Below are 27335 nucleotides of genomic sequence, written 5' to 3'. Positions count from 1 at the left end.
ACTTGGGTTCGCTCTAACTGCAACAAGCCAACAAGACTATTCTATTAGTGGGTTATACGCTGAAAGTTACATACATTGTGTAGTGCAATTAAAGTAAGTTTTGTATCATGTAATATTAATTATCTCTCCGTTTAATTTTATTTCCAATTTGACCTCAGTGAGATTTGATCTGTAAACTTGCTATCGGTTGAGAGTGGAGCGGCTAGTCGCTAACAAACAGACTTTCGACCAAGAAGGGTGACACAACTCAACTTCAGCACACACACACTATTTCGTCTCGTCTATCATCCGTCAGGTTAGTGATCTGCCCATCTGTTCGGATTGTCGAAAAGTGTTTTGATTATATCATCTTAAAGATAAAGTGTTTTATTCTGGTTATTGCTGGGTAAACTGCTGGTTTATTTGCTATGTGGCTAGCTCATGTTAGCTCATTGATTTCACTCTAACATGTTACTTACTTATCAGAAATGTCATTTTAAATAAAACATCATTTTAAGCCACTCGTATATTCCAGGTGGGCACGGTCGGGTGTGTGATTTTATGTGTCGTGTTAATTTAAAGCCCCATACATGAGCAGAATGGGCTGTTAGCACTAGCCAGCTACTAATGTTATTGCACAATTATCAGCTTCTAATCTGATCAACTTGTCCAACGGTTTTGAGATTACATATATGGAGAGAGATCTGTGCGCGTGCACATCTACTGCAGTGTTATAAATAGATATGCATTGGTTTCAGTTGTAAATCTAAAATCTACTTCCTGTCTAGTGTCCGAAATAACATGGTATTACCAGAGCATGTCCAAAAAACATGCAACTACACTGTTACCATATCAAAAATCAAAGTTTGACCATGCTACATCCCTAAAGTACCATGGTATTACCGTGGTGGTACATGTCCAAAGTCCAATACATTTCCAAACAACATGGTATTACCATGGTACATGTCCAAAAAAACATGGTATGTCTCTAAATAAACCACTGAATTACCATATTATATGTCCAAAGACATGGTATTGCCATGGTAAATGTCCAAAAAACATGGTATGTCTCTAAATAAACTATTGTATTACCGTGGTACATTTCTAAAAACATGGTATGCGTCTAAACAGAAAATGTGGTGTTACCATGATATATGTCCAAAAATCATGGTATGTCTTTAAATAAACTATTGTATTACCATGGTACATGTCTGAAAACATGGTGTTACCATGATATGCATCCCCAAAAAATTGGTATGCAATGCATGTATGCGTCTAATTAAATCATGATATTGCCATGGTGCATGTCCTAAAAAACAATGTTTTACTATGATATGTGTCCAAAAACCTTGGTTTCTACAATGGTATCCTGAAGAGAACGTGTGTGTTTCACAGGTCATGTGGAGGAAGGCCGTGCTGGTGGCCCTGTTGGCGTTGGGGATGGGTTATCTGTTCCACACTGACCCGGAGCTACCGGCCCGTGTGCTTAACTACCTCAGCCAATCGCTGCCTCAGGTGGAGTTGAGTGACAGCTCAGAGCCCCGCCCCCCGGCGCTGGAGGAGGCCATCGCTCACGCCTGGCAGACCCTGATCACGACTCCGGCCCGACGCTGGGGGAGAGTGGCTGTGGGGTGAGCGACTCGCAACACACTCATTTATTCACAACCTCTCTTTTCCCATTGGTGCTTTAGTTGTTCTGTTGTTTGTGCCCTTCGGTTCAATCGTTTTTTTGTCTTTTCCTTTCGCTTATATTTTGTTCTGTCATTTGTTTCCTTCCTTTTTTTCGTTCAAACCTTTTTGGTGAGTATAAACGTGTTAGTAAATATTATTACTTACTGTTAAGAGTATTTATTAATATTTTTAATTAACTTTTATTTCTACGCATGTTTTCATTTTAGTTTAAGTTTTAGTAATTTTGTTATGTGCTCTTGTCATTTTTATTGGTTTTTCCTAAACATTTCTATTTCTTTTAGTTTAGTACTTCACCTTAATCTTATTTTTTCGGACTATTTATTATATTACTTTATTTTATATTTAATTATATATTTATTATGAATCAATTATTAACATTAACTTATTATTATTATTGCTCATGATTAATTGTATATTTATAATTTATTTAGTCGCAAAAGCAACATTTATAATTTTCGTGGTAGTTCTCGTTACGAAATTGCTTTTTTTGATAATTATTTTAGTCAAACATCAAACAAACTATCTTTCTACTAATGGTTCTGACTCATTTGTTTATTCATTCATTTGTTGATTAATTCTTTTTTTAATTCGGTAACACTTTACAATAAGGTTTCATTAGTTAACAACTTAACATGAACTAATAATGAACTGCAAGCATTTCAACATTTACCAATACATGATTAAAAATCAAAGGTTGTATTTGTTAACATTAGTTAATGCACTGTGAACTAACATGAACAGCTGTATTTTTTATTAACTAACATCAGCAAAGATTTACAAATACAGTAACAAATGTATTGCTCACGGTTAGCTCATGCTAGTAAATACATGAACTATTGAAGCCTTATTGTGAAGTGTTTCCATTAATTACTTCAGTGAATGTTTGTAGGAGGCCTGAACATGTGCATCTGTTCTTCAGCCCTTTGTTTGCTCTGTTTGTCAGGGTGAACGCCTGTGTGGATGTGGTGGTGTCCGGGGTGGGGCTGTTACAGGCGCTGGCTCTCGAACCGGGTCCCGGCAGAGACCACGAGGTGCTACACAGCAAAGAGGACCTGAAAGAGGCCTTCATCCATTACATGGGGAAGGGCGCTGCTGCGGAGCGCTTCTTCTCAGATAAGGAGGTCTTTCAAAGGATTGCACGGGCGGCCGCCGAATATCCCGGGGCTCAGGTGCGCAGTGAAGTGTTTTATGACAGAAGGAGTGGCCCTTACAACACGGTTTTCCTCAGGGCACGAGCCGAGGACCGAGATTAGCCGGTCTCTGAGCACAATAAAAATTGTCCGACAGGTTTGACTGCTCTTTTTAAAGGCTTAGATAGTGTGATTAAATTCAAAAGTGTGCGGCCTGATTCTGCATTTGTCCTATAATATCCTCTTTAATTTTGGCATCTGCTGTAAATGAATCTGGCCCTTGAGATCCGACGGTTTAATGTGAATGCACGAGAGGGAATTGAGTTTCTGTGTCAAATTTAATTTTGCATAATCAACAGTAATTAATAGGTGCAGAGCTCAGACTGAGGCTGGTCCACGAGGCTATTTTCATGACAAATTATCATGCATTATGCACATTTTCACAAAAATTAAATCAACAATATTTCTTACAACAAATATAAAATATCTGGCAATTATATAAGCACTTTCAATTTGATATTTGATAGAAAATCCTGATATTTTTCTAGTAGAAGTCTTTTTAAAAATATCCATAAATATTGTTTGCTATAAAATATTCTTGTGATTGATTTGGCATCTGCTGTAAATGAATCTGGCCCTTGAGATACGACGGTTTAATGTGAATGCACGAGAGGGAATTGAGTTTCTGTGTCAAATTTAATTTTGCATAATCACCAGTAATTAATAGGTGCAGAGCTCAGACTAGTAGAAGTCTTTTTAAAAATATACATAAATAAAGATCGTTTGCTATAAAATATTCTTGTTCTTGATCTTGTATGTTTTAATGAGACCAGATTTCTGAGATTTACTCAAAAATGGCTTTTTTTTCTTGTTTCTTGCAGCTTTATGTGGGCGGAAACGCTGCTTTGATTGGCCAGAAACTAGCGTCTAACCCACAACTCGAGGTGAGTGTCTGTTGTGCTATTGAGCAAGCCTCAAACTGTTCTGCTAGTGCTAAAGACCGCATTACTGGACAAAATGTCCTGAATTTCCTTTCCTTAATAACTGATCATTTTTGTGCAAAAGCAGCTCATTCATACCTGATGTGATGAGCACCTGATTCTTGTTTTCTAAAGAGTGCTGTGTTCTCTCAGGTCCTCTTGTGTGGTCCGGTGGGGCCGAAGCTTCATGATATGCTGGATGAACAGATCGTGGTCCCGCCGGAGTCTCTGCAGGAGGCCGACGAGTTCCACCTGATCCTGGAGTACAAGTCGGGTGAGACTCGCTCGAAATCACATTGGCCAATTATTTGATTATTATTTTATTTCTGTGAAACATTGAATATTCTGTAATGAATTTTTCATAGTAAGACTAAAAACATACACTCTATGGAAGCTTGATTCTGCCACTGAATAATAAATAATAATAATTGCGGCTTTTTATCTCACAATTCTGACTTTTTTTCTCACAATTGCGATATATGAAGTCAGAATTGTGACTTTTTTTCTCAGAATTGCGAGATATGAAGTCAGAATTGTGAGAAATAAAGTCGCAACTGTGAGAAATAAAGTCGCAATTGTGAGAAATAAAGTCGCAATTGGGAGATATAAAGTCAGAATTGGGAGATATAAAGTCAGAATTGCATGATATAAAGTCGCAATTGCGAGATATAAAGTCAGAATTGCATGATATAAAGTCGCAATTGCGTGTTATAAAGTCAGAATTGTGAGATATAAACTATTCTGAGGTAAAAAAAAATAGTTTTTCCCCTTAGAATTGGACTTTATATCTCACAATTGTGAGAAAAGATGTCAGAATTGCGAGATATAAACTCGCAATTATGTGATATAAAGTCAGAATTGCGTGATATAAAGTTCCAATTGAGAGAAAAAAATTCTTTTCACGCAATTCTGACTTTATATCTCGCAATTCTGACTTTATAACATGCAGTTGCGACTTTATTTCACGCAATTCGCAATCTCGCAATTCTGAGAAATAAAGTTAGAATTGCGATTAAAAAGTCGCAATTATCTTTTAAAATGTTTTATTTTGTGGCGGAAACAAGCTTCCATACCTCTCCAACTGCTCGTTACCACAAATATCTAATCAGCCAATCACATGGCAGCAACTCAATGCATTATTTAGGCATGTGGACACACGATCAAGACGATCTGCTGAAGTTCAAACTGAGCATCAGAATAGAGAAGAAGTGAGTTTGAGCGTGGCATGGTTGTTGCTGCCAGACGGGCTGGTCTGAGTAATTCACTAAACTCAAACGGCCTCCACACTCACCAGATCTCAATCTTTTTATCCCTTAAAACTCACCTTTGATCACCAAAATGTCAGAAACACCAGAGAAAATACTCAGCAATGCTGTGAATTATGAATTTACACATGATTTGTCTTAAAGCATATTAAAAACACCACATAGACATATAAACAACATTAAAAGCTTGATTTTCACCACAGGGGGACTTTAAGAAAGTGTGTCCTCTCTGCTGCCCCCTACAGGTGAACAGTGGGGCTCCTCGAAAGCTCCTCAGGCTAACCGCTTCATACTGTCCCATGATGTGTCCAATGGGGAAATGAGCACGCTGGAGACGTTCGTGGCCAGTCTGGAGGAGTTCCAGCCGGATCTGGTGGTTCTGTCCGGACTGCATATGATGGAGGGAATGGGCCGAGATCTCTGGGAGGAACGACTGAAAGAGGTCTGAAACCAGAATCGCTCAATGCCCATCTGATTTAAAAAGAGAATCATTGGTTACCGCGTCATTTTAAAACAAATCGTTCCAATTCTAAACCCTGATTGGATGAGCTAAACTTTTGATATAGTATTAAAATATGGTATGTATAATACCAACACCATTTTGATATAGTATTGATGTAGTATTTGCTGTTCTGGCATCAGAGTAACAGATATATATTTGTGACCGTGGACCACAAGGGTCAATTTTTTGAAATTGAAATGTATACATCATCTGAAAGCTGAATAAATAAGCTTTCCATTGATGTGTGGTTTGTTAGGATAGGACAATATACAAATATTTGAAAATCTGGAATCTGAAGATGCAGAAAAATCGAAACATTGAGAAAATCTCCTTTAAAGTTGTCCATTTATGTTCGCGATTGTGCTGCATTCACTCACAAAAATAAATGTTTTATATATTTATGGTAGGAAATTTACTAAATATCTGCATGGAACATGATCTTTACTTAATATCCTAATGATTTTTGGCATAAAAGAAAAATCGATAATTTGACCCATACAATGTATTGTTGGCTATTGCCACAAATATACCCGTGCGACTCATGACTGGTGACGTGATCCAGGGTCACATTTTGAGGTCAATTATCTTTTTTTTATGGTGATTGTGTTCTGATTTCCTGCAGGCGGTGGTTGCGATCTCAGACGTGGGGAACGAGGTGCCCATCCACCTTGAGCTGGCCAGCATGACCGACAGAGACTACATGAACCGGATCCTGGAGGAGGTAATTGTGTAGGTTTAATGAATGCTAATGCTCAGTAGACGTACAGTATGAGTGGTGCAGGAAGGATGAGGCTCGGGGATTATTGTTAGTGGTGTCAAACAATGAACAGTGTTGAGGAATGTTCACTTTAAAAGTTACACCTTCTAGTGTTCCACTGTAAAAAGTCACTGAGTGCTTCATTGTTAAAGGGATACTTCACCGATTAGCATTAAGCTTTGTATCTGTAGAAACCCGGTAGTATTTTTGAGTGACGGTGCTTCCCTCCCTCATGTCCCCCTGAGACGAGAGATTTCTGTGTTGTGTGTCTGGAAAAAAACCTCTGATGATGCATAAATTGTCATTTAGCTCATCTGAGGCTTTTTTGTCCAGAGGCGAGAGACTCCAGCCAGTAGGAGGAGCTCGTCCCGCATGTCTTCAACCCGCCCATAGGGGGATCTCACCATAAAACGCCGTCTTTTCAGTTTCCAGTCGACTAGTAGCCTAGCTGTATCATTTCTCCCGATACTGCCCTCTGTAACCGGTAGGCGTGGCTTGGGAGTGTCCTCGTAGGGCAGCGAAGCAAGTGCATTCTGGGAGTTGTAGTCTTTCATCCACATGAGCCAAAAATACATTTTCTGGCTTTTCTCAGTCTAGAAGGCACCAACTTCTAAAATAATTGCACATTTCTACTACATAAATGACCCAATTTAAATACACATTCATCTTTCCAGCAGTGAAATATCCCCTTTAAATAAAAAAAAGCTACTTTTTCATCTGATTTTGCCTCTCTCCAATCAAGGAAAATGGCTTTTATAAAAATTGAAATCGTATCTAAAAAGAGAATTATAATTTTATAGGGGGTTTTACAAATCATTGGATATTTACTTCACGCTATGTACACTACCATTCAAGAGTTTGGATATTTTATTATATTATAGATTGCTTTTATTCAGGAATGATGCATTAAATTGACCAAAAGTGGCAGTAAATACATTTATAAAGCTACAAAAGATTTCTATTTCAGATAAATGCTGTTCTTTTGAACTTTCTGTTCATCACAGAATCCTGAAAAGATGTTATCATAGTTTCCACTAATATATGAATAATCAGAAATGTTTCTCGAGCAGCAAATCATCATATTAGAGTGATTTCTGAAGGATCATGTGACACTGAAGACTGGAGTAATGATGCTGAAAACTCACAGGAATAAATGACATTTTACACAATTCACATAGAAAACACTCATTTTACATCGTAATAATATTTCAGTTTACTGTATTTTTAATCAAATAAATGCAGCGTTGCAGAGCAGAAGAGACTTCTTTCAAATACATTTTACCAATCCCAAACTTTTTAAAACAATAATGCATATTAAAAATGACTCTTTCTTAGTGCCATTTTTCTAATTTAATGTGTATAAATCCTTATCATTAACTACTGGAAAAGTAATGGGAAAATCATGGGGATTCATTCGTCAAGATGTATTTATATATTTATGATGTATTTAGGCACAGGTATTAACCAATAATCTTAAAATGACCACGTTTTGTATTTGTCAGTCATTTAAACTAAGAAAATCTCAATATATTGAACACGTAATATGTTATGTTTTACATTCAGTGTCTGCAACATTCAGGTTTCCTCATGCTCTTCTGTTAGCAGGTCATCCCTATCGTGAACTCCATCGGTCTGAACGAACAGGAGCTGCTGTTTCTGACTCAGTCTGGAGGAGGACCTCACGCTGACCTCACTTCCTGGGACGGCATACCCGACGTGGGCCGCGTCAGCGACATCTTGCTGTGGATCTTCGAGCAACACGGCCGGGCGGACCCAGAATCCGAGGCCGATCTGACCCGGATCCACTTCCACACGCTGGCGTACCACATCTTGGCTACGGTGGAGGGTCACTGGGGGAACCAGGAGGCGGCGGTGGCTTCGGGCGCTCGTGTGGCGAGCAGTCAAGCCTGCGGTCTGCAAACCGTGGACATTAGTAAAGTGATCCTCAAGGCGCCTTTGAGCTTCTACAGCTCCTTCTCAGAACCGAGAGAGAGCCTAACGGTGGACCCGACGAGGCCGGTTACCGTGTGGCGCAGAGGGAACGTGTCTTTCCATCTCACGCCGGTGCTAGTGTGCAAACAGCCGCTGAGGACTGTGGGATTGGGGGACGCCATCTCCGCAGAGGGACTTCTGTTCTCAGAGGTCGCGGCTCCGCGTGAGCTTTAAGAGACACGTCGCTCACATCTTGGAAGAAACGTCCTCGCCGTTAGATCCTCTTCTCAAAAGACTCGCAGAGCATCAAAAGAGGATGTTTGTGTGTTGAAATGCAGTTCGAGTGCACTGTCCTCTTTAATGAGACTTTGTTGTTGGTACTTTTGTCTGAAATCACATTGTGAAAGACAGCACTGAACGTAATAACAACGCCATTTTTCTTTTCTTTTCTTTTTTTAAACCCAAAATAAAGTTTGGTCATCATTCACTCACCCTCAAACCTAAATGACCTTCTTTATTTGCATTTGCATAAGAAAAGTCAAATGGGTTCGAGCAACATGAGGGTGAGTAAATGATGAAACTTTATTTTTACATTTTTTTTTAGGTGAACTGCTTCTTTAACCTTTTAAACTATGAGAAGAGGAGCTCATACTCTGGTTAACAGGAGCAGAAGACCCGTGGTTGCTATTGGGACGGCTGAAAGGTGAACCAAAGTATGATTTTAGAGTCTTAAACATCTCCATTAAATACCTAAACTCTCTTTCATTTGGTATTTGAACCGTTAATAAGTATCAGAACTTGAAGGCCGCCGATTCACAGTGTCAACTCAAGTAAAGTTTTCTTATCCTAATGAAATTAAGTAGAAGCGATGCTCCCAGGTTCAATAATAGTTTATAGTTAATAGTTTAGATCACCAGCTTACCTGACAATATTCTGACCAATGCACATAATGTCATTTAAATATTCAGTACCATTCATTATTCTTGTCTTAAATGAATCTTATTGTTCTTAAGGGTGGGAATATATCTGTAGGTTGTTTGTATGTTGGTACCAGCATCATTTGTATATAATAAGAGTCATAAATATCTGATTTGGTCTGCAGGTTATCTATTTGTTAGCCACTGATTTCTGGTGAATCATTTACTGTAGGTGGCGGTAATGACTGTTGTGATTTATGATGCTTCCTATCACACATAATGAATATGTACATGCAAATGATGTCATTTATTAGTTTTCAAGCTGATCTTTTCAGCCATGTTGTACCAAGGATAATGTTTTTTTTTGTTTTTTTTTGGGACGTACTAATTAATCTCAATATGTGAATGATCATGTCTTAAATCAGCCTTAAAGTTTGACAAACCTATCTGAGGCTTTTTAACAAAAGATTAACTTTTAGAAACATTCAGCAGTGTTGTAAAGCGATTCTGAGTAAATGAACCACTAATGGTTTGATGAACAAGGCCTTGGCAAGACGTTCACATCAGCAGGTGGAAGAAAAGCCTTGGCTCGTGTTTTGTACTGTATTTCTGTTACACTCCATGTTGACGCTTTTAGTTTCTCAAACCAACAAGAATGGTGACAGTATCACTGTATTTAGATTTGACATCCATGTTAGTATGATTTGAAACTGGCAACATCATAAATTGAGATGTTTTTGAGTTTTACTTCATCAGCAATTCTTAGAGAGTCTTGGTGTGAGAAACTAACAGAAAGTTCATATTCATACAACTTTTTTAGATATATAAAACATTTTAGGGTTCTAGTTTGCACATGTGATTATGCAACAAAGTATTTTAAGAGTTACTGGGCAAGAAATGTCAATCATAAATGTTTAGAGACTAGAAATATTAGCTCTGTTGAGTATGGAATATTTTTATATAAATAAAACACTTCTGTTCCAGTTATAAAATGTCGTTTTTTTAATGGTGTGTTTCTGTTACAAAGAACAAAATGCTTTTTGGTAACACTTTACAATGTTGTCCTATTAGTTAATGTAGTACAGGTGAATTTGAATATCGTGCAAAAGTTCATTTATTTCAGTAATTCAACTTAAAAGGTGAAACTAATATATTATATAGACTCATTACATGCAAAGTGAGATATTTCAAGCCTTTATTTGTTATAATTTTGATGATTATGGCTTACAGCTTATGAAAACCCCAAATTCAATTGTGACAATTTTCATAAGCTGTAAGCCATAATCATCAAAATTATAACAAATAAAGGCTTGAAATGTCTCACTTTGCATGTAATGAGTCTTTAATGAGTCTCTGCTAGTTAATGAGAAAATTAACTAGCAATGAGCATTACATTTGTTAGAGAATTTATTCATCTTTGTTAACGTTAGTTAACAGCTGTACAGTATTAAATACTATTATCAGATACAACTTTTAATTCTAGTAATGTATTATTAAACACTGAAATTAACATTAAGATTGATAATGCTTTACAATTATTTTTCATTGTTCATGTTAACTAATGTAGTTCACTAATGTAAAAAATGGATCTTTCTTGTAAAGTGTACCTGCTTTATATACAAAACTTTCTTATACAATTATATTTCTAAAGGTGAACGGACCTTTATTTAACGTAATGAATCATTCAAATATCTAAAAAAATCTGTGATTGTAACCCGCACTTTAATTAAACTAAATATTATGCTGTACATTCAATAAGTAATAAACCCCTTCAGTTTTGGGGAAAGATTTAGTTTGAGCTCTATTCAGCCACTGCTTTCGGTTTACTCTTCCTCTCCTTGAGTTTGTCCTCCTCATCCTCGTCCTCGTCCTCGGGGTCTCCGGGAGGGACTGTAGGGGGAGACGGGGCAGTGCTCACATCCGCCTCGGGCACTGGAGAGAAAGACGGAGCATCAGTTCATTTGCACAAAACAGTGTTTGGCGGCTTGAGAACGCAAACTTTGAAACAGTTTCCAAGGAGCAAGTTTTGAACATTTCTGAAAAACGCTATCATCTTCAAAACGTGAATCTGTGAAACGCTGACGGCGCGTACTAACATGCGTATTACGTGTTTACTCTATAGGTATGTCTTTCTCTACAAATTGACCTAAAAAAATTACTTGTCTGGCCTTAAAAATTCATAATACAACATTTTTTGTCGCTTCCGCATATACATGTGAATTATTTTGACAAGGTTTTATCTGTACAGAGGTAACACAGGGGATCTGCACCTGTGGTGATTTGCATGCTCTTGCTGTAGCCTGCGGCTGAAGACATGGCCTGACCCAGGGCCTGGTTGGTGCCCAGGGGCTGCTGGGAGCTGCTGGGTTTGCTGGAGGAGGAGGACCGGTGGCTGGTCTTGCCATCTTTGCCTGGTTTGCTCCAGTACAGGTTCTCTCCCGCCTGTAGAGCAGTGCCTATTTTCTGAGCCATTTCAACCATCTGTGAGAAAGACACGATGAGAGATGTGTGAGAGAAACATAATTTTCACTAATTACCAGATTGATATAATGAGGAACAGATTGTGATAATACAAAAATAAATAAATAAAAAAGTTTATTAAATTATTTGACATTAAAAGAGGCCGTATCACGCCCTTTACAAAGTCTTGATGTTGTTTTTAGCTCTACAAGAACAGGTTTTCCTGCTTGAATGTTGATTATTTTCCTCATATTCTCCATTGTTGCGGCTCCTCTTTTCCCAGTCTGTCAGTAATGCTCTGTTTACTTCCTGTCTCTATGAAGCCCCTCCTTCTGAAAAGCACTCTGTGCTCTGATTGGTCGGATGGAGCAGTGTGTTGTGATTGGTTAAGCGCTTCGAGTGTGTTTGGGAAATGTCCCGCCCCTTTCCATAACCTCCAGTTTAACACACTCCTAACTAACTCAACCAGGCCCCGCCCCTTTGTTCTGCGTATGAATTATTTAAATGAGGAACATTATGACGTGTTCGTTCCCGGAAGAAACTCAAGACTACAATGGAGGCGTTTTCAGAAACACTGATATAGAGAAGAACTCCCGCTGGAGGGACGTTTTCATGCTCAAACAGCAACATTGATGAAGATGGAAAAAAAGTGAATAAAATAAAATAAAAAAATCCTAAACAACAGTTTTTAGAACTAATATTTATAATAAAATAAAAAAAATTACATTGTTTTCTATGATGTTTGTCACTGTATTAGAGTAATAAGAATTATAAAAACATTATGGTAAGGACAATTTGGGACAAAGAAATGTTGAATTGTCAAGAAAAAAATTATAATTATTATAAAAAATTATATTAAATCTATATATTATTTTCTTTTCTTCTATAGGTGCGGCCTGGACTGAGGCTCAATATGATTCACAGATTTGATAAATTTAGTGAGAATTGTGGCATCAAATCTTTAAAAGATGCCTGAGCGTTTTGTTTTGATGCACTTTTTATTGCTAGTAAACCACATATCCATGACCAGTTTAGTCACATTCAGTGTCAGTCACATGTTTTCTTCTTGTCTCAGTGAGCAGTTCTCGTCCAGAATTAGACTAGGCGTCAGTACCTCAGGGTCAAACTCTGTGTTGCTGTTATTCTCAAGCTGAGCGTTGACTTTCCTCTCCATCTCCTGGTACTGCAGCAGGGCGGCCTTCTTATCGCCCTGATTATACTGGAACACTGCAAAGTTCAGGTTCACCAGCGGGTTTGACCTGTCAGGCAAAAATTCACTCACTTAAACTCTAGTTCTGCATCATGTACACTGCAGATTACCCAGCACAGATCAGGGTTTGAGAACATACTCATCGAGCTGAACCGCCTGCTCGTACGACCTGCGGGCGTTATCCGCGTCATCCAGATTGGTCAGGGCAACTGGTGAAGGTCAGAGCACAAATAATCATCAAATCACATTCAACTGGACTCTCACACTTACACTGATCTTTAAGGAACATGACTTATAACTAATAACAATATATTTGATTAAGTAAGCATATATTATTAACAAAATCGTCACTTCCTGAGAAACTGGTGCAAAATATCCGAAATACAAAATGGAAGTCAGTGTGGCTCTTTTTCGTACACCATAAATGACTTGTGTCTCAGTGTTTGGGAACGCAATCGTGTGAGACGCTTCTGAGGGAATTAAACCAAATCAAAATGATGACAGACTTTGACTCAGGCGTTTCAGACACACAGGTAAATTAGTGCACGGGTCGCACGGGTATATGTGTGGCAATAGCCAACAATAAATTGAATGGGTCAAAATGAACAATTTTCCTTTTATGCCAAAAATCATTAGGATATTAAGTAAAGATCATGTTCCATGAAGATATTTTGTAAATTTCCTACTGTAAATATATAAAACATGTATTTTTGTGAGTGAATGCAGCACAATCGTGAACATAAATGAACAACTTTAAAGGAGATTTTCTCAATGTTTCTGTTTTTTTGCGCCCTCAGATTCCAGATTTTCAAATAGTTTTATATTGTCCTATCCTAACAAACCATACATCAATGGAAAGCTTATTTATTCAGCTTTCATGTGATGTATAAATCTCAATTTCAAAAAATTGACCCATGTGACTGGTTTTGTGGTCCAAGGTCACAAATGTGATTCACAGATTTGCTGGATTTGCTAAAGTTTGTGAGGAATGTGGCATCAAATCTTTAAAACATGCCTGAGCATTTTGTTTTGAGGCACTTTTTATTGCAAGTAAACAGTTATTTTGTCATATGTTTGCTTCTTATCTGTACGATGCGATTGGTCCGCTGGCTAGTCCAGTTATCCAATCACATCCACTGTTGAGGCGAAGTCACAAGTTTTTTGCTGATCATCAAGGGATTTATTCAGTAAATGTTTTTCCATCATAGTTTATGCACGTGTTTATATGCACAACTTTATTTGCACATCTTGCCGTTTCCATTCAGTGTTTTTCTTTCAATGTGATATCCCAAAATTTGCATAAAAATACTGTAGGTGTCTGAAAACAAAGTTTGTGATGTATTTACCGGCCAGAAGCATGTAGAGCTCGCTCATGCGTGGCCGCAGGTTAATGGCGGCGCTCAGGAAGTGGAAAGCTGATGCGTACTGTTGCATGGTGAGGTGAACCAAACCCAGATTATACAGGATCTTCCAATCAAACGGAGACAGATAGTTGGCCCTCTTCAGACAGCTGATGGCCTGGAGGAGAGAAGCAGGACGGGCATGAAATCAACAGGGGATGAAAGGTAGAAAGTGTTCTAGTGATAGTCTGCGACACTCACAGCGACGTATTTCTTTTTGCCGAAGAAGCACATGCCGATGTTATTCCAGAGCGGGGGGCTCTCGGGGACAGCGTAGGCCGCTACACGATACTTGTTCATGGCCACGTCATAATCTCCATGAGTCTGCATCATACTGCCGGCCGCGAGGATGGCCTGAACACACACACACACATGAGGAATGACAGATTGGGAGAATGCAAAAAAAAATCAAAAAATCTTTTAATTTCAGCCAATATTTATAATTAGTATATAATAGTGTACGCAATTTTTAGTGAATGAGAGCCAATGTTTCCATGATTTTTATCCTGTACTGGAGTAATAAGAAATTGCGGTAACACTTTATTTTACAGTGTCCTTGTTACATGTACTTACCATAGTAATAACAGTAAATTATGCATAATTACATACAACTAACCCTCAACCTAATCCTAAACCTACCCCAACCCTATAGTAAGTACATGTAGTTGCTTAATATTACTCAGTACTTAAATATATAATTACACTGTAATGACACCTTAAAATAAAGTGTAACCCAAATTGCAAACAAAATATAAATGTTGGGATATATAATGGTGATGAGAATTACATACAGGAACACACACACATTCATTGTCACTGAAACTGCATCCCACCTTGAAGTTATTGGGGTCGTACGTCAGAGCGTTCCCGAGGTGCTCAAAGGCTTTCTGGTATTTCCCAAGCTAATGAGAGAGAAGAATAACACACACATTTACTGTATGCAACCGGACACAGGGTGATGCTAGGGGTTTCTAACTGTACACCTTACATTGTCTAGCTTTTAATATAAATATATGCGATTTTATCATCCAACAGACCAACATTTTATGTGTACACACTAAGAAAAGTAAGATATTTTTAGGATTTTGAATTTGATCAAAAGAATAAGCACTAGTAAAAGTCTCTAATCATCATCTGTCTTCTGATTTGTCCACCGTCACAGACTCGTCCCTCACCTGCATGTACAGCAGTCCCAGCGTGGTCAACAGCTCCGTGTTCTCAGGAGAAAACCTGAAAGAGATTACCGTCAATATTTCAATCCAAAATCAAGAAAGTAGAAATTATATTTTGTTTAAAGAAAATTAAGCATGTTTAAAAACCATTAAGATCTTTTTGTCACAGTGTCTGGTTTGTGTCTTGTTTTTCACGGTGTCCCTCACATTGACTACAATTCCCAGCATTCTGTCTGTCACTTATCACTGTTCATTACACTCAGCTGTTGCCCGTAATCTGTCCCAGCTGTTCATTGTTAGCCCTGTTAGATCTGTGTGTATTTATTCTCTGCCTGTTTCTGTATGTGTACGGAGTCGTTAATTTGTGTCACCACACTTCTTGTCTGTTTATATCTGTTCTTGTTTGGATTGCTTCTCTGGATTTTTGACCTCTGCATGGATTACAACGATGTTGGATTGCCCTCTTAATAAATTACTGCACTTGGATTTTCCTGCTTCCCGTGTGCATCCGTGACAGAACGACTCCGTCACCATAAATCCAGCGGTAATTTTCATTTTTTATTATTTTTTGTAGGATCTCGTCCCCAGTTACTATGTGGATTCCACGTAGCGAACTTTCTCCCGCAGAGAGAGAGAAGGGCATCTCTTTACTAGAGTATTTTTCTAGATGTGCACAAAGGCATGAGGAAATCAGGATAGCTGAAGCTTCACCACGGGTCTCATCGAGCGCTGGGACTTCGTCGATGGTTTCGTCCAGTTCAGAGACGGTACACATCCGTCAGAAGGGAAGAAGGAGGAGGAGACCTGCGTCGGCCCAGTCAGAGACTGTCCGCGTCCCGTCGGCCCAGTCAGAGACTGTCCGCGTCCCGTCTGCCCAGTCAGAGACTGTCCACGTCACGTCTGCCCAGTCAGAGACTGTTCACATTCCGTCTGCCCAGCCAGAGACTGTCTGCGTCACGCCTGCCGAGCCTGTGTCTTCGGACAAGATGGCTGCCACAGAGACTGTTCACGTCACGCCTGCCGAGCCTGTGTCTTCGGACAAGATGGCTGCCACAGAGACTGTTCACGTCACGCCTGCCGAGCCTGTGTCTTCGGACAAGATGGCCGCCGCCGAGCCTGTTCACGTCACGCCTGCCGAGCCTGTGTCTTTGGATAAGATGGCCGCCGCCGAGCCTGTTCACGTCACGCCTGCCGAGCCTGTGTCTTCGGACAAGATGGCCGCCGCCGAGCCTGTTCACGTCACACCTGCTGAGCCTGTGTCTTCGGACAAGATGGCCGCCGCCGAGAGTGTTCACATCACGTTTGCCGAGCTTGTGTCCCCTGACAAGATGGCCGTCATCGAGCCTGTGTCTGTTCCTGAGCCGGTGGTGTCGGTTCCTGAGCCTGAGCCGGTGGCGTCTGTTCCTGAGCCCTCAGTGACCGCGACACTGGGCATTATGGCCACAGCCATGTGGTGTGTGTGGGCTACGCACACACTTGGGCCGGTGGTGTCTGTTCCTGAGCCGGAGCCAGTGTCTGTTCCTGAGCCGGTGGTGCCAGTGTCTGTTCCTGAGCCGGTGGTGCCAGTGTCTGTTCCTGAGCCGGTGGAGCCAGTGTCTGTTCCTGAGCCGGAGCCAGTGTCTGTTCCTGAGCCGGGGCCAGTGTCTGTTCCGGAGCCTGTGTCTGTTCCTGGGCCTGTGCCTGGGTCTGTGCCTGTGTCTGTTTCTGTGCCTGTGTCTGTTTCTGTGTCTGTTCCTGGGCCGGTGGTGTCTGTTCCTGAGTCGGTGGTGCCAGTTCCAGTGCCTGAGTCGGTGGTGCCAGTTCCAGTGCCTGAGTCGGTGGTGCCAGTTCCAGTGCCTGAGTCGGTGGTGCCAGTTCCAGTGCCTGAGTCGGTGGGGCCAGTTCCAGTGCCTGAGTCGGTGGGGCCAGTTCCAGTGCCTGAACCGGTGGGGCCAGTTCCAGTGCCTGAACCGGTGGTGCCTGAGACGGTGGTGCCAGTTCCAGTGCCTGAGTCGGTGGTGCCAGTTCCAGTGCCAGTTCCGGTGGTTCCAGTGCCTGAGCCGGTGGTGCCAGTTCCAGTGCCTGAGCCGGTGGTGCCAGTTCCAGTGCCTGAGCCGGTGGTGCCAGTTCCAGTGCCTGAACCGGTGGTGTCTGTTCCAGTTCCTGAGCCGTGGCCGCCCGAGGGATCGTCTCCGCCCTGGCCGCCCGAGGGAAAGTCTCCGCCCTGGCCGCCCGAGGGAAAGTCTCCGCCCTGGCCGCCCGAGGGAAAGTCTCCGCCCTGGCCGCCCGAGGGAAAGTCTCCGCCCTGGCCGCCCGAGGGAAAGTCTCCGCCCTGGCCGCCCGAGGGAAAGTCTCCGCCCTGGCCGCCCGAGGGAAAGTCTCCGCCCTGGCCGCCCGAGGTAGAGTCTCCGCCCTGGCCGCCCGAGGGAGAGTCTTCGCCCTGGCCACCTGAGGAAAGGTCTCTGCCCTGGCCGCCCGATGGACTGACGTTTCTGCCCTGGCCGTCTGCACAGCTTGCTTCGCACTGGCCACCTGAGGAAAAGTTTCTGCCCAGGCCGTCCGAGGGGTTGTCTCCGCCTTGGCCGCCCGAAGGACCTGCCCCGTCCCGGTCGCCTGCACAGCCGGATCCGCTGTGGCCGCCCGAGGGGTCGTCTCTGCCGTGGCCGCCCGAGGGGTCGTCTCCGCCGTGGCCGCCCGAGGGGTCGTCTCCGCCGTGGCCGCCCGAGGGGTCGTCTCCGCCGTGGCCGCCCGAGGGGTTGTCTCCGCCTTGGCCGCCCGAAGGACCTGCCCCGTCCCGGTCGCCTGCACAGCCGGATCCGCCTTGGCCGCCCGAGGGGTCGTCTCCGCCGTGGCCGCCTGAGGGGTCGTCTCCGCCTTGGCCGCCCGAAGGACCTGCCCCGTCCCGGTCGCCTGCACAGCTGGATCCGCCCTGGCCGCCCGAGGGAAAGTCTCCGCCCTGGCCGCTCGAGGGACTGTCGTCTCCGCTCTGGCCGCCAGATGAACTGTCACTCCCTGTCCCCGTTTCCCCCCATGGACCTGGCCCACCTTCCCTCCCCCTGATCCTCCACCATTCCACCTCCCTCCTGAACTCTTGTGTTGTGTTTTAGTGTTGTCATGGAGCGTCTGGTAGCCGCTCCGTAGAGGGGGGGTTATGTCACAGTGTCTGGTTTGTGTCTTGTTTTTCACGGTGTCCCTCACATTGACTACAATTCCCAGCATTCTGTCTGTCACTTATCACTGTTCATTACACTCAGCTGTTGCCCGTAATCTGTCCCAGCTGTTCATTGTTAGCCCTGTTAGATCTGTGTGTATTTATTCTCTGCCTGTTTCTGTATGTGTACGGAGTCGTTAATTTGTGTCACCACACTTCTTGTCTGTTTATATCTGTTCTTGTTTGGATTGCTTCTCTGGATTTTTGACCTCTGCATGGATTACAACGATGTTGGATTGCCCTCTTAATAAATTACTGCACTTGGATTTTCCTGCTTCCCGTGTGCATCCGTGACACTTTTAAACTCTGACATTATTTTTTATTATTATTACACTGTAAAAAAGTATATGATCAATAATGCATGACAACATACGTTTTTACATTCATCAAATATAAGTTATACAAGATTTAACTCATTTTTTAAGTCAGTTTAATGTAATTTAAGTTGAAATGAATTTTTTTTTTTTTTTACAGAGTAATGCAGGGATTCCCAACCGTTTTTAATCAGCCGACCTAAAATATTTACTTGAAGCTTGAGATTTAAAGTTAATATTTCAAAATAATAGCACGTTCACATGTTCACAGTTTCCAGTATGTTGGTTAATGGTCACATTACCATTAAGGTAAACAAAATATATATTTTTTTTATTGTTTTTATTTAAAATGTATTTATTAATGTATTTAATTTTTATGATTTCATTAATTACCAGCTTTTTATCAACTCACAAACCAGTTTAATATGATAACATGGATTAATATGAAAACTTCGATCATCAATTTGTCATCAATTACTCAACAAATAACGCCTTATAATTCAATGATTCAGTCACGACATCATTAACTCTCATTGTATGGAAAAGAGCAGCGTCAACATTGAGCTAAACGTCTCCTTTTGTGTTTAATGGAAGAAAATATGTCTTAAAAATATGAAAAACCATGCATTGTAAATTATGACAGAATTGTGATTACTGGATGAACTTTTCCTTCCTAAAGTGGCAAAGTATCCCACTTCAGTCGGCCAATCAGATTTGAGTCACTATAATCTGATTTAAAGCTGTGCGCTTGTTAGTTGCTGTTCCAGGACTAAAGCATACTGATCCAGAAACAGGTCCTGCTCGACTCCATCACACTGTGGTGAGTGACACACTTGAGGATGATGAAAGCAGGCTTTTCTCGGGTCTCGGTCTCCTCCATCACGTGTGTGTACGAGCGGCTCATGCCAGCAGCGAGCTGTTATTAATTCATGCTGGCTGTGAGGCACATCTTCCCGCTGTAGTGGGGTGAAGCGGGTGGAAATGTGGGATCTCTGAAAGCTCCTCTCATTACGGAGCGTCCCACTGTTGCACGTTACTAATTCATCAGCTCAGTGGGAGGGCTGCGATAATGAGGAGATCTCACACACACACACACACTTAAAGCTCCCCGCGGTTCTCTGATATCCGAGCCAGACTCACAGACTGAGTGTGTGTGGACAAGAGGAGGAGAATCTTCAGAGTCATCTCCATTACTGCTCTCCGGGAAGAGAGGAAAGTCAACAACAGTAATCAAGAGTCATCAAATCGTTGGATTCCCGCTGAGAAAAGCAGATTAGTGATTCCTTTTGCACTTTCATTTGTTGAACATTAAAAAAAGTGTCTTTGCAGGAGTAGCTGACCCAAAAATAAAAACTCTGTCATTATTTATTCACCCTCAGGTTGTTTCAAACTACAAAGACTTTCTCTAAAGGAGAAAATACACAAGCAATGTAAATAGAACATAAAGAACATAAAGTATCATAAAACATAAGGACTAGTGTCGCTGGCCATCACTGACGCCCCCAATCAAAAGAAAGAAATAAGAAATTACATTATGCTTTAAGATAATGAAGGCTATTTTTAAAAGCTTTTGCATTTTGACATTATTTTGATTACAATTCAGCATTATTATTATTATTCTTTTTTACCAGACACTCATTATCATTATCATAATGCAAATAATAATTATTCTTAATATATACTGTAAAAGTATTTTAACTGTAAAACACTATCTAAACTTAATTTATATATGTAAAAATATACATTGTCAAAAACATTTAAATTGTAAACTATTTACACAATGTACACATTTTTAGAAAAACAATTCATAATAAAAATAATATTAAATTACACATTAAATATTACATTAATAAAGATAAAATAATATTTATTATTTAAATATTTTGTCAAATGTCCATATATATATATATATATATATATATTTTTTTTTTTTTTTGTCAAATGTCCATATATATATATATATATATATATATATATATATATATATATATATATATATATATATATATATATATATATATATATATATATATATATATATATATATATATATGGATTATATATGGACATTTTTTGTGCAAATAACAAAAAATATTGGTCTGCAACTTACGCAAAGCTCTCATATCACTGCACAAGTGATCCGGTCTACTGTTCTTATACATTTATGGTGCTTTTGCATCTTCTTCGAGGCTTGACAGTTGTTGACTTTTTCATAGCATGGAAAGAGCAGCGGGAAGATTTAGCCTACTTTTGTTTTCCACTGAAGAAAGAAAGTCATGCGGGTTTGGCCAACATGAGGGTGAGTAAATAATGACAGTATTTTGGTGAACTGTCCCTTTAAGGAGAAAAGACAGACTACAGCAAGTCCTCAGGGTTTTCTTGAGAAGACAAAGAGAAAGATGAAAACTAAGAGGTAGAGAAAAAGAAAAGGGAGATGTTAGAGCGGTCACAGTGAGACAGTAAATGTGATTAATTACAGCTATGAGCGCTTCACGGATCCCAGCATGCTTTGCTGCCTTGGGCGTCTTATCTGCGCCGTGGCAGAGCGACACGCTGAGAGCATCTCTAGGCGTCTGAAGTTCCTCTCTGGCAACAAAACTCTGTCTCGTACATCTTTACTCGCGCTGTGCAAAACATGACCGAAAAATATGTCATGTTATAGTAGTGCATTCTGGGTAAGTCACCACAAAACACTCCACGAGAGGAAAATGAAGACTCTTCAAATCAAATGTGACTGGTGACAAAACACACGATAAAACATGTCAGTGCTCGAGTTCAAAGCCTCATGATCTCCACATGAACATATTTTGAGCGATTATGAATACGTGTTCACTAAACTTTACCGGATGCTCTCTGTGAATGAATTTAAACTATGATGGTTTGGATAAAATGCTACTACAACAGTTTTAAAGATGAGCCCTTAAAAGTGAGGATGTGCATTGAGACGTACTCGACAGCGCTCTTGTAGACGTCGATGGCTTTCTCCGTGTCGCCCTGCAGTAAGTGGATTTTTCCCAGCATCATGAAGGTCATATCGTGTTTATTCAGCTGTAATGCCAAGTTTAACTGCTCTTCTGCCTGCAGACACAGAGAACATGTTCAACACAACATCAGCTGAGGACATGCCATTCAAATTCACTCAAATAAATCCAATAAAGGCCGTTTCATCACTGCTGAATCTGGAATCTGCCATACAATCAATAAAAGTACAGGAAGAGTGTTAAATAACATGTACTACTACAATAATGTGGTAAATATGTGACTGAACGATCTGAATCTTACACTTCTAAAGTCTTTGGTGTAGATGTAGCAAATGCCGAGATTATGGCTGATCTCCTGCAGGTAAAGATAATCACACATTAATTCAATATTTCACATACATTTCATAAAATTACAGATGATTCAAATGAAAGTTCACACTATTTTTTTCTCCACACAATTTATTCAAGTCACACCAGACGTGTGGAGCAAAGAAAAACCCGAAAATCTAAAGAATATACTCTTTTTTTTTCTTTTTTTTGATAATTAAAGTGAATGGTAACTGGGGCTTGTTAAGCTTCAAGAGGATTTTAAAATAAATGAAATAAATATAACAAAAATTGTAAATAAAAATATCCAACTAAAATCCTAACAATTTAAAATGAATAAAATCTAAACCCTAACCACTAAATTAACACATTTAAAATACATAAATACAATATAAACCTTAACCCTAACTGAACAATTTAAATACAAAGATACATAAAATACATACAAATATACAGTATAAACTCTGACGCCAACCTTAACCATTTAAATAAATAGGTAAAATATACAGTACCAACCCTGACCCCATCATTAGCATTTAAATAAATAAATAAATAAATAAATAAATAAAATATACAGTATAAACCCTGACCACTACCTTAGCATTTAAATAAATAAATAAAATATACAGTATAAACCCTGACTCTAACTTGACAATTTAAATAAATAAATATTGTCACTGTATGGAAAGAGTTGTGTGAAGAAAATTCTTGTGTGTTTTATGGAAAAAACCTAACAGCATATGAGTCTGGATCAAGATAAGGCCGAGTAAATGAGGTATTTGTTTTTTTAGTGGATTACTCATTAAAGACACAGTTGTGTACTTACCCAGTCTTTCTGATTGAGACGTGCTGCTTCATTATAAACCTCAATGGCAGCTTTGTGCTTCCCTAATAGGAAACTAAACACAAAGTAAGCACAGTTCATGAAACAAGCTAACATATTTCTGCATCAACTTCTCTTCAGTTGACACTAATCCAAACCAGGTGAACAGACACACTGTATAAAGCAGATTTTAAACAGCACTCGTGTGTGTGAAATGGTGCTTACAGTGATCGCGCCACTTGCTTGAGGTTGTCTGAGCTTTTGGGGTTGAGGATTGCACAACTCTGAAACAACTCCAGAGACTGCTGGATGTTCCCTTCTAACCGCATGATCAGAGCTACACACACACACACACACACACACACACACACACACACACACACACACACACACAACACTTATTCACCAGCACAAACTGGAACACATCGCCTAGGTTTGCTTACTGCACAGTATACTGTGTGCTGCATAACGCTAGTATGTGAAACGGCATGCAACAATCTCAAATGACCTCATTACATTTATGTTTCTAGCATGTTATATGTTTGGCAATAGTTTTTCTAACTCTAATTGATGGAGTGTGTAGCTTTTCATTACTTAAACAACCATGTATGAAGACACATCATGAACATATTCCAGGGTGACAATGTCCAGATTCCTCAGGTACAGATTGTGAAGGAATGGTTGTATGGAAGCTTGTTTCCGCCACAGAATAAAACATTTTAAAAGATAACTGCGACTTTTTATCTCACAATTGTGAGTTTACATCTCACAATTTTGACTTTATTTCTCAGAATTGTGAGATATAAAGCCAGAATTGCGTGTTATAAAGTCAGAATTGTGTGATATAAAGTCAGAATTGCGCAGATATCACGCAAGTCTGACTTTATAACATAATTGCGAGTTTATATTCTCGCAACTTTTCTCGCAAAATTCTCTTTTTATCTTTTTTATTTAAATTATCTTTTTTCAGAATTGTAAGTTATAAAGTCCAATTCTAAGGGGAAAAAAGACGACTTTTTTTATTTTTTTTACCTCGGAATAGTTTATATCTCACAATTCTGACTTTTTTTCTCGCAATTGCGACTTTATATCTCGCAATTCTGACTTTATAATATGCAATTGGGAGATATAAAATCAGAATTGCGAGATATAAAGTCGCAATTGTGAGAAAAATAGTCAGAATTGTGAGATATAAACTATTCCGAGGTAAAAAAAATAAAAAAAGTCGTCTTTTTTCCCCTTAGAATTGGACTTTATAACTTACAATTCTGAAAAAAGATAATTTAAATAAAAAAGATAAAAAGAGAATTTTGCGAGAAAAGTTGCGAGAATATAAACTCGCAATTATGTGTTATAAAGTCAGAATTGTGTGATATTAAGTCACAATTGCGAGAAAAAAAGTCGGAATTCTGACTTTATTTCACGCAATTCTGACTTTATTTCACGCAATTCTGACTTTATATCTCGCAATTCTGACGTTATAACTCGCAATTCTGACTTTATAACTCTCAATTCTGACTTTATAACTCTCAATTCTGACTTTATATCACACAATTCTGACTTTATATCTCGCAATTCTGACTTTATATCTCGCAATTCTGACTTTATAACACGCAATTCTGACTTTATATCACGCAATTCTGACTTTATAACACGCAATTCTGACTTTATATCTCGCAATTCTGACTTTATATCACACAATTCTGACTTTATATCTCGCAATTCTGACTTTATATCTCGCAATTCTGACTTTATATCTCGCAATTCTGACTTTATATCTCACAATTCTGACTTTATTTCACGCAATTCTGACTTTATAACACGCAATTGCGACTTTATTTCACGCAATTCTGACTTTATATCATGCAATTCTGACTTTATAACTCGCAATTCTGACTTTATTTCACGCAATTCTGACTTTATAACTCTCAATTCTGACTTTATTTCACACAATTCTGACTTTATATCTCGCAATTCTGACTTTATAACACGCAATTGCGACTTTATTTCACGCAATTCTGACTTTATATCACGCAATTCTGACTTTATTTCACGCAATTCTGACTTTATAACTCACAATTCTGACTTTATTTCACGAACACTTTATTTCATTGAACATTTGAGACATGATCTGCAAGTAAAAAATAATCAAACAATCATATTTCACAAGCCCTAACCCTAATTCAATTCAAATTAAATAATAAATGTGAAGCCTAAGAGTTATAGTCTGTATCACTGACTGATCGTTAGAGTCGGTTTACTGTGTATTTTTCACTGACCTTGTACATACACAGCATATTCACACATGCCTTGAGTTTCATGCAGCTGTTCTTTAATAATGGCCTGAAATCAGAAGGAACACAAATCAACTCTCTTTATTAAGAGTATTCTACACTGCCTCTGGCTCTGTAGGATGCTCAGCTTTTACCTTGCAGGTCTCATAATCTTTGCGGATGTAATGCAGATGTATAAGCCAGTTTCTCCTCTCCAGAATCGGAAGCTCAGGAGCTGCAGACAGAAGAAAAATCAATGTGTATAAGCCCGTAACAATACAAAAGAGCCTAGGCACTTAAAAAAGCCATTGCCAATTCTGCAGGATCTCAATGTTCACTTTTCTTCATCACGTTTGAAGTCTAAGCGTGTTTGAATTTGTCTGTCTGACAAATGTTTTGCTTGTATAATGTGTTTGCGCAACCTTTCCTTGATATTTCCTATCTAATGCAAAGACATTTTAAAGTGTGACTTTAACAGTGTTCTTTTTTTGGGCCAAAGATTAAAGAGAGGAGCCTGTTTCCACATAAAAAGCCGTTTCATCTTGTGTAGGACATTAACGGGACTAATCTTGAAAATGCAAATATCAAAGGCGGCATTGAAAATCTGCAGAAAAGAGGGCAGAGAGGCTTGCTGTGAGACGCAGCGGCCTCTTCTCGCAACGGGGGGCCACACAAGACTCATCCCAAATCCAGCGGGCCCCCGAACAAAAGGAGCCCGTCCGCTGTGACATGCAGCGTCTGCATCTTTCTCCTCTTGCTTACAAGCCCCCCTGGCAAAATCTGATCTCAATCCGTTCTATTCCTGGACAGACTTTTCCCTCTGAGCCATAATCCTCTTCACTGAAAGTAAAGGCAAACAGCGCCACCCACAGGATGAATGGGTAGCGTCCAAAAGTGGAGAACCCTGAAAATGCTTCCGTTTTGTTTCGCATCATTTAAAACTGTATTTTAAAATGACTTATATTATAAATGTATATAGAGCGTCTTACCTTTCTTTGGACGAGGTTTCTTGAGGTCTGTGGCCACAGGCAGCTGCACATCCTACTCACAGAAAAGAAGAAATATGTCAGTTACACTTTATTTTTAGCTTTGCAGTGCAATTATACATTTAAGTAGTAATATAAACTAAGTGTACTTACTATACGGTTAGGGTTAGTTGCTGAGTTATGGTGAGTTATTACTATAGTCATTACATGTGTAACAAGGATACTGTCAAATAAAGTGTTGCCAATGTGTCAACACAATCAATCAAATCATGTGTGCTGGAATTATTTTGTGTACATTTTATTTTGTCTTATTGTTGTGCACTTTGACTGCTGACAAATATTATGCATTTGATATTTAATTTTCTGTCAAGAGAAGCAATGAGAATAATCATGTTCTGGTGAAATATTTTTAGAAAATGAAGAGACAGCGTAACAAATGTATAAATTATTTACAATTATGTCAATTTCGTTGCATTACAGTAATGACAGTTTGATTGTCAAGACAAACAATTCAATAAATCTTAATGGTCCCAAAACAGACTTTATTTTCTTTATTTAAAATATAAGGTTATTTAGATTTTAAGGCAAGTCTGTTTTGACAGGATTTGCTTTTCTAGATTCAACGAAATATGAATAAAATACAGGCTACTTTTATTATTTAAAATGTCGATCTTTTTAGATTGTTTTCTCTTTGGAGATATAATTAATCTGACGAGAAGGTAAATAACGAATAGCGTTTACAGACTACCATAAACCACCATAAAGAAGATCACTGTTCATATTAAAGGTATTAAATGCAAGATATTTTGTAATTTAATGAAAATATCCATCATTTCTCACCGTTTTCATCGCATCGTCCGCCATCACGCTCCTTTCCTCATCACTTCCGGCGGACGCTTGTTCTTTCTCTATGGCAACACCGCGACCACGTGATATGACAAATATAATAAACATTTACTTCAGCGTACAAACCTGGTTCAAACCATAGATTTAAATAATCACTGGTGAGGGTTTGCACGTATACGTTGAGCATACATCATAAAAA

General features: G+C 39.5%; 2 protein-coding genes across 3 annotated transcripts; one reads left to right on the top strand and one right to left on the bottom strand.

Annotated features, from left to right (window-relative positions):
• On the top strand, positions 1-10144 carry adpgk (ADP-dependent glucokinase). Of its 2 annotated transcripts, none has more exons than XM_081356872.1 (8): positions 1-295; positions 1375-1610; positions 2615-2840; positions 3683-3745; positions 3935-4055; positions 5292-5488; positions 6171-6269; positions 7911-10144. In XM_081356872.1, the coding sequence occupies exons 2-8, from the start codon at positions 1378-1380 to the stop codon at positions 8469-8471; spliced, it is 1500 nt and encodes a 499-aa protein (XP_081212998.1). In that variant the 5' UTR covers positions 1-295; positions 1375-1377; the 3' UTR covers positions 8472-10144. The 2 variants fall into 2 exon arrangements, with proteins under 2 accessions (XP_081212998.1, XP_081212997.1); XM_081356871.1 differs by having other exon boundaries at positions 5-295; positions 7908-10144.
• On the bottom strand, positions 10135-27202 carry bbs4 (Bardet-Biedl syndrome 4). The gene is made up of 16 exons (XM_081356870.1): positions 27131-27202; positions 26294-26345; positions 25460-25539; positions 25311-25374; positions 23257-23368; positions 23035-23107; positions 22183-22236; positions 21851-21978; positions 15400-15454; positions 15058-15126; positions 14426-14578; positions 14171-14342; positions 12964-13033; positions 12729-12873; positions 11425-11635; positions 10135-11086 (listed from the first exon to the last, which is right to left on the bottom strand). The coding sequence occupies exons 1-16, from the start codon at positions 27152-27154 to the stop codon at positions 10956-10958; spliced, it is 1593 nt and encodes a 530-aa protein (XP_081212996.1). The 5' UTR covers positions 27155-27202; the 3' UTR covers positions 10135-10955.
• Positions 27203-27335: the final 133 nt, after the last annotated feature.

Source organism: Scardinius erythrophthalmus, assembly GCF_964197995.2.
Source record: "Scardinius erythrophthalmus genome assembly, chromosome: 24".
In the NCBI taxonomy this organism is placed as follows: Eukaryota; Metazoa; Chordata; class Actinopteri; order Cypriniformes; family Leuciscidae; genus Scardinius; species Scardinius erythrophthalmus.
The sequence above is the reverse complement of the archived record's forward strand: the minus strand, read 5'-3'. Positions and strand labels throughout refer to the sequence as shown.

Bases quoted from the DNA above. Each gene is read 5' to 3' on its own strand.
- bbs4 (XM_081356870.1), bottom strand. From the start codon at position 27,154: ATGGCGGACGATGCGATGAAAACG. The intron at 25,540-26,293 runs GTAAGACGCTCT...TTCTGTCTGCAG, and splicing joins GAAACCTCGTCCAAAGAAAG to CTCCTGAGCTTCCGATTCTG. The intron at 11,087-11,424 runs GTGCAGATCCCC...CTTTCTCTCCAG, and splicing joins GAGCATGCAAATCACCACAG to TGCCCGAGGCGGATGTGAGC.
- adpgk (XM_081356871.1), top strand. From the start codon at position 1,378: ATGTGGAGGAAGGCCGTGCTGGTGGCCCTGTTGGCGTTGGGGATGGGT. The intron at 2,841-3,682 runs GTGCGCAGTGAA...TGTTTCTTGCAG, and splicing joins CCGAATATCCCGGGGCTCAG to CTTTATGTGGGCGGAAACGC. The intron at 5,489-6,170 runs GTCTGAAACCAG...GATTTCCTGCAG, and splicing joins GGGAGGAACGACTGAAAGAG to GCGGTGGTTGCGATCTCAGA.